At 43.1% G+C, this 12,591-nt stretch overlaps 1 protein-coding gene across 1 annotated transcript in view; it reads right to left on the reverse strand.

Moving 5' to 3' along the window:
• Window positions 1–1,503: 1,503 nt before the first annotated feature.
• ARHGAP20 (Rho GTPase activating protein 20) overlaps window positions 1,504–12,591 on the reverse strand; it is a 56,751-nt gene continuing 45,663 nt past the window's right edge. The window contains 7 exon segments of the mRNA XM_062514645.1: window positions 1,504–1,547; window positions 1,550–2,548; window positions 4,087–4,198; window positions 4,644–4,833; window positions 5,074–5,183; window positions 6,204–6,365; window positions 9,264–9,442. Coding sequence (XP_062370629.1) covers window positions 1,504–1,547; window positions 1,550–2,548; window positions 4,087–4,198; window positions 4,644–4,833; window positions 5,074–5,183; window positions 6,204–6,365; window positions 9,264–9,442 — 1,796 coding nt within the window.

The raw sequence follows: 12,591 nt of genomic DNA on the forward strand, positions 1-12,591 counted from the left end.
GGTACAGGTACAGACTGGGAGAACTCTTTGAGAGCAGCCCTGCCACGAAGGGCTTGGGATGGGGATGCTGCTGGGTGAGAGGCTGGACACAAGCTGTCAGTGTGCACTCCCAGCCCAGCAAGCCAAACGTGTCCTGGGCTGCATCCAGAGCAGCGTGGGCAGCAGGGCAGGGAGGGGATTCTGCCCCTCTGCTCTGCTCTGCTCAGACCCCACCTGCAGTGCTGCACCCAACTCTGGGGGGCCAGCACAGGGAGGGCCTGTTGGAGTGAGCACAGAGGAGGACCATAAAGAACATTAGAGAAATGGGAAACCTCTTCTGTGGGGAAATGCTGAGAGAGTTGGGCTTGCTAAGCCTGGAGAAGAGGCTTCAGAAAGACCTCAGTTAGGCCTTCAGTACCTTTAGAGGGCTTATCAGAAGAAAGGAGATGACTTTTTATATGGGCAGATAGTAGAGGGACAAGGGGCAAGGTTTTAAACTTGGAAGTGAAGGAAGAAGGAGGAAGTTTTAAACTTGGAATTCCTTCTTTAAGGAAGAAATTCTACTCAGAGACTGGTGAAGCACTAGAACAAGTTGCCCCAAGAAGTTATGGATGTCCCATCTCTGGAAGTATTCAAGGCTGGGTTGGACTGGGCTCTGAGCAACCTCATCTAGAGTAAGGTGTCCCTGTCTCTGTTGGAGGGGGTTGGAACTGTATGATTTTTAAGGTCCTTTCCAACACAATCCATTTTGTGGTTTTATGTTTTAGATGTTGCATAATAAAATTACACGTGTTCTGCTTGCAATAATACATAATGCCATTTACAGCAATGTTAAGAAACTATTCACAACTTAAACATGAAGAGAACAGCCAACAAAGCACAATAAATGAAACACAGAGTTGCAAGGTGTTAGTTACAAGATTCAGCGTTTCCCTTTACATATTTTTGGGCTTCCTTTCTTCTTTCATTTGCAGTGTGAAAGAAATAACTACACCTATCGAACATACTGTATAAACATACAGAAAACAACACACTCCTTGGAGGACAATGAAGGTAATATTTATCAGTTTCAGAACAGTAGTATTATACCACAGTTATGGAAGCTATTCTGACTTTGCACGCTACATCAAAAGCACAAAGGACTGGGACTCACATCTGCAAGGCTCAACACTTGAGCGGACAAGGAGAGAGACCCAGCAGGCAGCCCACTGCCCTGGCAGGGTCAGGGAGCAGGACACTGGCCTTAGTTACCTCCTGGGTCCCTTCCAGATTTTCAGGAGATTTCTGTTTGCTTGCTTTTCAGCAATTTTTACTATTCCTACAATGTTCTTGCAAAGCTTTCTATTGGAACATTACTCAGTTTCCTAAAAAAAGAAAACCTTTGAGTCCAGTGACTGCTCAATTAAATTTGAACAATCTGGATGTTAAACTTAAAATGAACACACATCAACACCAAAGGCATTTTCTTTATGGTGTTTATTTTAAGTATTAAGATTCCTCTGCAAAAAGCTTTGGTCAGTCTCTTCAAACTTTGGACTGCTGTAATGCTTTTCTAGACCTCCTCTTTGATCATGAAGTCTGTCTCTCCCGGTGACTTTCAGAGGCAATGGCTGAAGGTCAGGTTTAATGAAACAGCCATCAACTCCATCAGTAGGTTTCAGGGGTGCTGACCTGCTGCTGGGCCCCACCAAGCTCCCCTCAGCCCCACTGTCAGTAGGTTGTGGAGATGGTGGCACCATGGTGGGTGGAAGAAAACAGTCATCAGCCACAGCAGCAGCAGCATCTTCGTGTTTCTTTAGTGACTGGAAAGTGCTATCGAAAGGGCAGGAGGTTTCACTTAAGGTAAACAGAGCCTGGTCTGAAAACACTGAGAAAGCACTGTCCAAGGAGCAAATCGATGACACAGATGGAGACGTCCCAGAAGAAGACCGGCTAAAAGAGCTAAATCCTGAGCAAATATTGAATCCCTCTGGCGTTGGAGGCAGGAGACAATGGGACAGGTCTTTCCTTTCAACGTTTTGGTTTGCGTTGTCACTTTTACCAACGTTAATCCCTATAAGCAAGCTCTGATTGCCCAGCTTTTGCCTTTCCACCTGCAACGACCGGCGCTGGCAGAGGCACTCCTCATCTCCGTGAGACAGGACAACGTCACAGCTGGCTTTGCGCATCGCCTTCTCACGCCCGGCATCGGCGCGGGCGGAACTGGAGCTCTGCAGGCCAACTGCAGGCTCGGAGGAGCGCCGCTGCCTCCTCACAGTTTTGGGAGCACCTGAGGTAGCTGCTGAGGGGAAGCCACTGGAGTAGGGAGACTCATTTGAGTTTTCTTGCGAGGAAAACTTCAGGTGCACGTCAGTGGAAATCGCCAACTGCTTCAGTTTGTTTTGGCTCTGGATTTCATCCACCTCCGTCTGCTCCGAGTCGCCGTCGCTCAGAGTGAAGACAGACTCCCTGCTTCTGTTATCCTGATCACGGGTTTTAATCCAGTCACTGGAGGAAGAGTCAGCTTCATCATTTGCCTCATTTTCCAGGCTGTCATAGGAAGAGTCATTCTGATGCAGAGAAGCAACATCTGCAAGGACAAACCAAATGTTAACACATCAGTGACTGAACCACCCTCTTGACAAGCAGTGCTTTTTTTCCTGGCAAGTATCCTTTACTTTCAGGAGCATTTGCCCTTTAAAGATTCTTCAAGCAAAAGTACTATTAATTTCATTAAAAATTACTGTCTTCACTTTGAAGTGGAGAAGTTGAAGTGAGTACAAAGCTACAGTTCAGTCAAGAAATACAGGATAATGGCACAAATAAGGGTTAGGGAGTTTTTGTTGTGGTTTTGCTTTGGTTTGGTTTTTTTAGGTAGATAGTAGCTAATCCAGTTGTAAACAATAATTTACATACATACGTACTTTGAATTGGTAATTTATTTAACTTTTCACTATTGGATATTGAAAGCAACATTTAATCTTTCTTTCCTTCTTTCAGACAAATGAAAAGAACAGGGTAACTTCTTACCTCTACTTCTTCCAGAAAATACAGTATTTTTAAGAGCAACACTGTGAAGTTTTAGGCTCAGTTTAAACAGCCACCTCATTTGCCCTGAGCAGTGCACACCTGGGCCCTATCCTGTATCTGCAGTAATTGGAATTACATTAAAATCTCTTTTGCTCTGGGTTAGGCTAAGCTGCCTTATCTCACATTTGCAGCAGACATGGCTCATGCACGGGCAGTCACCATGCCTCAGTGCCTGCCTGAAAGCTCGTTCAGCTGCTGCAACCTGTCGTTGGGTCTAAGCTCTCACTGCCAGCACAACCCAGCACAGCACATCCCATGTGCTGCACTCCTGGGGAGGGGGCAGGCCAAATTTCACCCAATCTCACTGGAGGCAGTGCATGAGGAGTTTGGAACAGCCACACTGAGTCAGTCAGACATGCTGACACAAGTGCCATTACCACTCTCAGTATAGGCCACCTGTGACAAAATTTATTTTACAAAAATGCTGCTTTGGAAATACTTTGAGGAGAGACACAAAACTCCAGTCAAAATCAGAGGGCTGGAGAGAAAAAAAGCATCAATGATAATCTAGAAAAGTCTGTCAATTCATCTGCCAAACACTTCCAGTCACCACTTCCCTGATATTTCTGTTCTAGCAGCAAAATCTGGATGTCCCATTGAAACTCAGGAGATCTCTCTCTTTAGGTAGTGAATAGACACTTTCAACCCTAACGTAATGGTGTGGCAGCTGTATTATGATCACTGTTGATCACTGACCTCCTGATATTTTGGGAAAACATAAGCTAGATTTGAGAGGAAGCCTTCTCTAGATTTTTTTCTTTTCTTTGTGTCCCCTCCCTCCTTTTTAACCATAGTGGTTCAGATGACTGGTACAGGAGAACAAGAGTCTTTGTGAAAGCTTTCTGTGATATAGTCCAGGTCTGTGGGAAGTTGAATCAGTGATTATGACCAATTCTTTGGGGAACTGAATGGAAAGAGAACAGCAGTATCTGGGAACACCACATGAAGAAGGAACAGCATTCCTGCATGGAATATACCAATTTTTTGCCTGGCTTGGTTTAGCTGCCTTGACAGGATCAAAACATCAATCTGCATTACCTGAGCTGTTCTCTCTCTTGCATGTCATCAGTATTTCTCCAAAGAGGGAGGTAATTTCATCTCCAAAAATCCTGCAGCAATTCTCAATGAGGTACTGTACCAGACTAGAAATCTGCAAGAAAGCAACGGGAGAGAGATGTCAGATCTTCTATTATTCAACTCAGGACAAGCTCACCATACAAGTGAGGAACAGGAGCAAACTGTCATGAAGGCAGCCAGGAAGTACTCTCTCAGTCTCCTGGGCCTGATAAACTGTCCTGGTGTACATCCTTGTAAACATCTTTTCCATTCTACTCTGTCCTGTTCTGAGGTCACCACAACCAGAGATCTTCTTGATGAGAGAAGCATTTTGCTGACACACTGTGCATTGTTTTATGACCTCTCTCCCATTCTTCCACAAAGATTATGAGAATGGATTGATGAATGTTGCTGGAGCCCTGATACGAGGACAAGTCCTGATCTGAAGAGGTACTGAGTGTTCTCATGTTTGTAACCAAGAGCCTGGTTGAATGGGATGAAGGCTGGCTTGGTTTTCTGCTACACTGAAGTGTCCTTACCTTTTTAATAAATTCACTTTCTATATCAGGAGTGGAGGAAACAGGAGGCCAGAGCAGGCTAGGTGCAATGCAGACAGCCAGATTAAAAGCATTCATCTGGTTCTCTTCAGATCGCATTTCTATCCCATGCAGTACTCCAAAGATGTAACGTAAGAGAACAACATTAGCTCTGGGGAGATGCTCTATTAACCTGAAAACATATAAAACCCAGAATTCTTCACATTAGTGACCACTTTCCACAGATACACACAAGTCAAGATAATGGAAATGCAGAAACAGGGTAACACGGTGCACTAATTAAACAAGGGAGAGTGTCAAAGAGATGTTCTTATTTGGGCTAAAAAAATATAATTGTAAGTTGAATATTTGTGATTCTGCATTCTGGGATATACATTTATAGGAAAAGAATGTAGAGAACATAATTAACTACCTTTGGATGCTTTTTATTTTCTCTTCATTATTTCCTTGATCCAGCACAGAGATCCACTTATCACACAGCTGGGATGATAAAATACTGCCTGGGATATTGCGAAGAAAATCCTTACCAAGAGAAAAGAAGAACAAAACACATGAGCAGCTGTTCTGGGGCACATGAGGGAGTAGGAATAAGATACACAGATACAAGAGGATATATCCATGGGACAGCACTCACTGGCAAGCATATTGTTACACACAACAACCAAAACCAGAAGAAAATCATCTGAGGTAGAGGCACTTTAGATTATGCTTAAAGTAAGTATTTTCCTGGTTTTCCCTACCCTTTCCTGCCAAAACAGAGGTATTTAAATGCTTCATCTGATATTGCTGAACTAAAAAATCTGCAGTAAGACTAGTTATTTTGATGTTGCAATAACGTCTGCCTTTACTTATCACTTAACTTCATCTGCAGTCCCTGTTTCTTCTCCTCAGCTGACAAGCTCAAATACCTCCACCAGACCATAAGCACTCCAAGGCATCCCTACCTTCCTTCCCCTAATCAATGGAGTACATAAACTAGTCATTGATAGTCCTGCTATTCCTCTTTCCAAACACTGAAACCATGGGCATGGAAATTGCTGCAGTTTAGGAAGAAGGCCAAATCCTAGCTTCCCAAAACAGCAAGGGTGAGGGAAGCTATGATGCTTTTTTTTGCACAAGGAACATTGATTGTGACATACAAGACTGTAACAGAAGATAATACATGGAAAAAATAATCCTAATATTTATGGCAACACTATCAACTCACTGGGATTTGCAGTGTAGGGTAGTACTGATTTGTAAGGAGACAGGTCTGCAACATGCCTTTTAGTATTTCATATAAAGAGATAAAGAGAGTAACAGGACCAGCCTGTAGCAGACACCTCAGGAAAGCTGTCAGCAAAACAAGCTGGCCACTCCTCATCCTAATTCAGTGGTAGCCTCCTTTGGAGATCCTCACAAGGCTAATGTGCCAGCCCACCATCTTGTTAATTCAGTCCACCAATTCCTCTTTGGGCCTGTCCCAGGAGAACAGCTCTCTGGTTGAGCACAGGATCTGTGCTACTCTCACCCAAAAAGGGGACAGGAACATTTTTCACACACCTTAAACAAAGATGCTGTCACAAATATGGATTCACAGGCCAGGTCCACTTCAGTGCCAGAATCAAGCTTCTCCTTTAGCTCTTTGAATGTTTTTGCACTTCCAGAGCGTCTGAAAATACCCTTGGTGGAAGGCCCCTCTTGGTAAAGGAGGGAAAGCATGTCCTAAAAAAAATTAAAAAGGCAAAGACAACTTCTCATAAATATATTTTACTGTCCAGTGCCACTAAAACCTAGTTTTGCCATTTTGCCACAGCTGAAAAGCTTTTAGTTCTAAAAAATATCAGAAATCAAACACAAGTCAAGGCTCACTCTCCAAACCATGCCGAACTGCACTGCTAAGCTCTGATTTGGGGCTCTCATTTTGGAAAACATCCCCTCAGAAATACCATGCTGCCACTGCTGAGCACTAACTTTCTGCATGACCTTCCAGGACCAAGTCCAATTTTCAGCCAAGTCATTTAAATATATTTAAGACTGTCGTATGGGAAAAGGAGAGTGGTCTATCTAATTCAAAGCTTTGCACTTGACAGTGGCCTCAGCCAGACACTACATATGAGACCCACACTGCTCATCATAATAGATAATATTATCACCTACCACAAATAATCTGTTTCACTGTTGATACCTGAAAAAAAAAATTATCTAAACTAGAAATTGCTTTGTTTGTTAATATATACCTGCACTTCTACAGCAGACCAGAGTCAAGTTTTTACCCCCTTTGCTGCTTGTGAGTGGTATCAGACTATGCAAGCAGCTCAGGGCTCTCAGCAGGGCTAACTCTGAGGCAAGGTGCTCCTGCTTGGGAGGTCACTCCAAGGGGGATAAAGCTCAGCTTGTGGCTCCCCTGAAGCCAGTGAAGCTGCACAGGATTAAACAAGTAGGCAGATCATTACAGAGAAGGGAAAACAAGCAGATTCCTGCCTAGCTTTTAAAATAACAGGAGGGACTGATTTTTTCTGTTAAACAATAGAGAAAAACAAGGAGAACAGGAAATGCTGAAACTTCTCCTGAGATAGTATGTTCGGTATATTTGCCATATACTTTGTTCTCTGCAGTCTCCTGTGGGCCATTTCAGACATGCAGGTCAACTCCTGCAGGCCTGCCCCAAGCAATGTAGAATTTGTCATGTTTATCTCTTTGAAAGGGGAAACATGTGCAGACAGTCTCTGGGATTATGTGTATGCACACAGTGGCCTGAGGACCATGTTATCAAAAATGATGGCAGGAAAAGGAACACAGAAGGGTCCTGGGACACTGGTCCAGCATCATTAAACTGAATTAGTGAACAGTAATAGATAAGGAATGGAGTCTGGGGACTTTCCTAGTCTGGGCTGTAAGGTAGGTCTTCCTGCCACACAGCAGTGCAAATAAATTTAACAGAAGCTATTACTTTTGCTTTTATTCTTTAATGTTTCTTTTTTCACTTTTGAAGTCCAAGCTCAAGAATTCATGTAAGTGCAGATGCTTTGGAGGAGCGCCTTCATGGCAACAGGACTCAGCACTTTCATTCTCTTTGCAGGAATTTAGAGCTTTCCCATCAAAACAGGCTGAATCCTACAGCACAGGATGTTAGCACATGAACAAACCCTTCGAAAATACATTTTGAAAAAAATATTCACAAGATAAAAATGGGAAGCCCCTATTAAACTAACAAACCCAGATGAAATTACACAAATGAAGCTATCGTGCAAGACAACTCAGCATGGCAATAGCTGAAAGAGAGCCCTTCAGCTGTGAAAGCAAACTGGAGGCTCTGAAGCAGTTATCCAGCTGCCTGCAGCATTCATCCCTGATATTTTATTTCTCTTGAAGGTAAATCCTATTCAGATCCCCAGTATTCTATTCTTCAGAGACTCTGCATGAATTCAGAAGTAAGTTATATTTTGTGGCACAAACACAATGTTTAAAATTCAAAGGGTGAAGTCTACCAAGCTGCGATTCTATGCTTAGTAACTCTGGGTTTTTTTTTTTTCAAATAAACATTTACTAATATTTATGTTTGGGAGAATTTTCTGAAACGCAGCATTGGCTCATCTCTTAAACAGAGAGAAGAAGGGATCAGGTGATCATAATCATACAGAATCCATCTCTGGAAGGCTTATTTAAATAACCTAAATAATGAGAGCACACACTTCTCCTTAAAAAGAAAGCACTGTTAAAAGACCTGAAAAATCCTGGTATGATTCACTGCTCGGGCAGCGATAAAGCAGCACATCAAGCACCAGCTTAGGAAACAAAACATCTCTTCCTGTCAACTGGTGTGACCCCACTGATTTCAGTGGTGTTCTGGCAATTTCTTCTAGCCAGAAGTCAAATTGTTAGGATGAAGGGCCCAGTCCCATAAATACTTAATCTGCTGTACTGACAACAAAGCCTTCTAATGACCAAAAATACTACATCCGTGCCTTATTTATGCCTAGGAATGGGCTCTAGGACAACCTTTTTCATGGTCCTAGGCTGGTTTTGAGAGCACCCACAGCACCAGAGCTCCCTCAAGACAGGATGAAAAGATGCTACTGAAACCTCCACTTCCCACCTATTTTTTGCAGTGGTGCTGTCAGACCAAAAATGAGGACTCAAAAGTGCTTGCCTGCCCTGGAATGACTTCAAGGAAGGCTCTGAAATTGCCTAGTTATGGGCAGGTGGCATTTTTATGCATGCGTGGGCTGCCTATATGGGACAGTAGATGAGACATTTATGGATGTGGGGATTTTACAGAGATCTTGGGAGTGGTTTAAAAAGTATGTGTGAATGTGGCGTTTATTTACACTGTATAAGTGAGGATTAGGAACCAGCCTTATAGCATGGGCTATAAAGGAGAAATAGCCCAGAGCAGCAGTCTGATCACATACATTTCTCAAGCTGTTATTAACTGGGCCTGACCACAGTATAAGTTAAAAACCAAAGTTCTCGCTGGGAACCACAAATGAGGTTTCCCTATGGAAACCTTTCCGGTTTCTTTGCTTGGGTAATTTCAATGTCCCATTTACAAACATATCCTCATTTATTACACAGAGAAATTCCACCACTGTAAGACCCAACCCTGAGCCTGGGACTCACCAAGAGGGGTTTGGGCAGGTTGTCATCCTCACAGATGGTTGTTAGTAAGAGGCCAAAGAGCTTCCCAGGAGCAGCAGATGTTGAGGAGAGGGGTGCATTGTCCAAGTGAGTGCCTGGGCCACGCCAAAAAGCCCAGTTTATGATAGATCTTTTCCTTTTAAATGACTTTTGGCTTAAGTCTGGGGAAAGAGAAAGGTGTTTATTATGAGAAACGCATTTCAATTCTAGTTCCAGTGTTTGGGTTTTGGTGGTTGCTATGGTTTCAAAGGAAAAAATGTCATTAACTCAACCAACTCCTTGCATCCAGCTAGCCTAATCCACCATGTACATAGTTGTGTGTGTGTGTGTGTGTGTAGAATGTGTTGCCTTACTCATGCCCTGAAGAGGATCACCAGGATCTGCCCTGCACTGCTGGAGCAGTGTCAGAACTCTCCACCAAGTGCAGGATGGCAAACCTCAGCCTGCTGACTTCATTGAGCTGCACTCTGCTAAATAGCTCATTTTCCACCCACAGGTGCAAATCCACTGCCCTCACCTCAGCATGCTGTCCAGGGCCATCCTAGCTCTCTTGACAATGTGGGAGACTCTCCCCACAGGTAACACCAGAGAATCCACTAATGGCATGAGGCCTTTTCAGACTAGGAAAAGCCACTGCCTTTGCTCTCTTCTCTGCAACACAGGAGTATCATCAGTGTCCTCACTCCAAGCATTTGCTGACCATGGTGCCTGCCCTTTAATCAATGCCTTCCAGATGGCATTTCAGCATGCTGCCAGCACATGGGATGGGCTCTGCTTGTCTTCACTGTAACATATTCCATGAGATATCGACAGAGGCATACTAACTGAAACTCTTGTTTGGAGTTTGGAGAGAAGGAAATACTGGTATTGGGACACAAAAAGGGTTTTTTTACATGACCTTTCTCAACATCAGCCAGTGTGAAGTCTTAACAGCATGGGTTACTGCTAAAGGGAAAAGGAGTGAGGACTGTTTATGACAGAAGTGCTAACTGGGAAAAACTTACTCTGATATATTTTTCCTTTCTGAGGTGTTTTCAAAGCCAGTCAGAACTGATTTAGTTGCTTGCCTGCCCCATACACATTTTAATTAGCTGGTTCTTCCAAACATTTTGCTTTCTGCTGTCGTGGAGGCAAGAAACCAAGGCTTGTAGAATTAAGGATTGTGTTACAATACCAGATTTTTCTCTCCAATATTTTATTCTCTCCTATACTTTATTAGAATTGGGTTTTTAGCTCAAAGAGTGATTTTCATTATACGTCATTCCATTCCAGATCATGCTCCCTTTGGGAATGGGTGGAAGCCTTTTCATTAGATGCTTACACTATGAAAAGTTACAGTTTAACCCAAAATGTGAACATATGAATGTGAAAGCCTGAAGAAAAATGCTTTTCATAAAAAATAATGAGGATATACGTTTTAAGCAGTCCAAAGCTTCAAGAAATTTAAGTCTGGCAGTGTCTAAGGCTTTACTTGACACATCATGTTTTGGGAGAACATAACTGACCTGTAACTTTCAAAATGAAAGGTTTTTTTTCCTTCTGATGAGCTGGATATTAGTGCCTGAACAAGGTTTTCCTTCACAAACTAAGGTTTGCCAGCGTTCTAGTGACACAGTGACAAACACATACTGGTGTTTTTTTTTTGTAAACCCCGTAGATGTCAGTGGAAGCAAAAATTAAGATGCTATTTTGGAAAACAAGGAATAGCGGAAGTGAATTCAAAAAGAAGTTTTAAATTAGGAACTCTTCTCAGTCTCTTAGTGATTGTTGCCCTCTTAACAGACAAGTCCCAAACTGAGAATGTGAACAAGGGGTCATTGCAACTAACTGCAGCTCTCTCCTGGGACAGCAATCTTAGCCAGTGTTCTTCAGCATACCAGGGCAGAAACCAACAACTGATGTGTGGCAGTGAAATGCCCTGTCACTTAAAAACTAACATTGACTGAAAAACAGGAAAACTCATCCTTTTCACACCCCCTTTTTAAGGATGTTGAGAAGTCTTAAGCTGAAGAGGAGATGAGAATGGGTGGATGTACACTTTCTTTCCTTGAACCTATGCAAAGCTATAATACTAGGAGAAGGCCAGACTCCTCTCAGCCAAGACAGATACCAATTATTGCTCTGCAGAAGTACTTCCATACAAAAACCTCATGCCTTGCTCTAGTGGATTATTCTAAGCCAGAATCAGAAAAAAAGTAACACCAGTTTGATCGAAAATTTTGGTCAGAGCTCACAGCAGTCACCTTTTCTGCTTGTATTTTACATGAAGGCAATGTCTTTTCATAGTTAGTGTCCTAGCCATGGAAATGGCATTTCCTCTCCTTGAAATTAATCAGATAATTCTAAATAAGTCTTCAACTCTATTTAACAATGTGCTCATGAGCATAATTTAATGGCTGTTTTTAACTGGTAGGTGACCATTCCTGCTACATGCTGAAAGGCTACAGCAGAGGCAACAGAAACACTCCATTTCTTCCACATAGAAAATTCTCCTGTACTTTTTTAACCATCCTCCCAGGACAGCTGATGAAATTACACCACCACATTCGGTATCCACACAACTACTTACTTGATACGAGGGCCAGCTGTCAGTCATGCCTGCCTGTCAGCACCTACACTGCTGTCTGACTGCGGTGCACACTGGTGGAGCTGGGCAGATGCTCCTTGCTGCATCCAGAAGGGACAGCATGTCCAGCAGTGTGTCCCTCTGCAGGGAAGTGATGGGAGGGAGGACAGCACAGCATGTGGCACTGAAGTGCAGGGTTACAGAGACTGCTCTCTGTAAATTCACCCTGTATGCGGCAGTGTGACCAGTGGGTACCCCACACAGATTTTGGCTTGCTGATTTGAAGATCAAAAGCCAAATCATGGCCTTGGCTTGCATGCAGATAACTTTTGCCATTTTCTAAACTCAGAACAGTTGGGAAAAGCACAAGGAACAGCGCTGTATGTGAGATAACCTGCTTTGCAAACTGTTACACCTATATATATCCCTTTAACAGGTTTGTCTGATGAAAGAAGGAAAGATGAATGGACTAAAAGCCTCTTTCTCCCATTTAGTGCAGTCCCTGTGCATGACCTGCAGGCTGCCCCAGGCTTCTGCTGCCCCAAGCCAGGCTCACTCCACTCCTGCAGCTTGCACAGCACCAATGATAACACATCTGCATTAGAACTCTACAGGCCTGATTTGCATTTCTATTTTCTTTTGCCAGTCAAGATCAGCTGCCAAAGCCGGGCCTGTAAACCTAATTACACCCCTTTGCTAGATTGCCTCACTCTTAAAATATGCCATGAAGTAATATATGATACA

The sequence above is a fragment of the Cinclus cinclus genome, chromosome 2, assembly GCF_963662255.1.
Source record: "Cinclus cinclus chromosome 2, bCinCin1.1, whole genome shotgun sequence".
Lineage (NCBI taxonomy): Eukaryota > Metazoa > Chordata > Aves > Passeriformes > Cinclidae > Cinclus > Cinclus cinclus.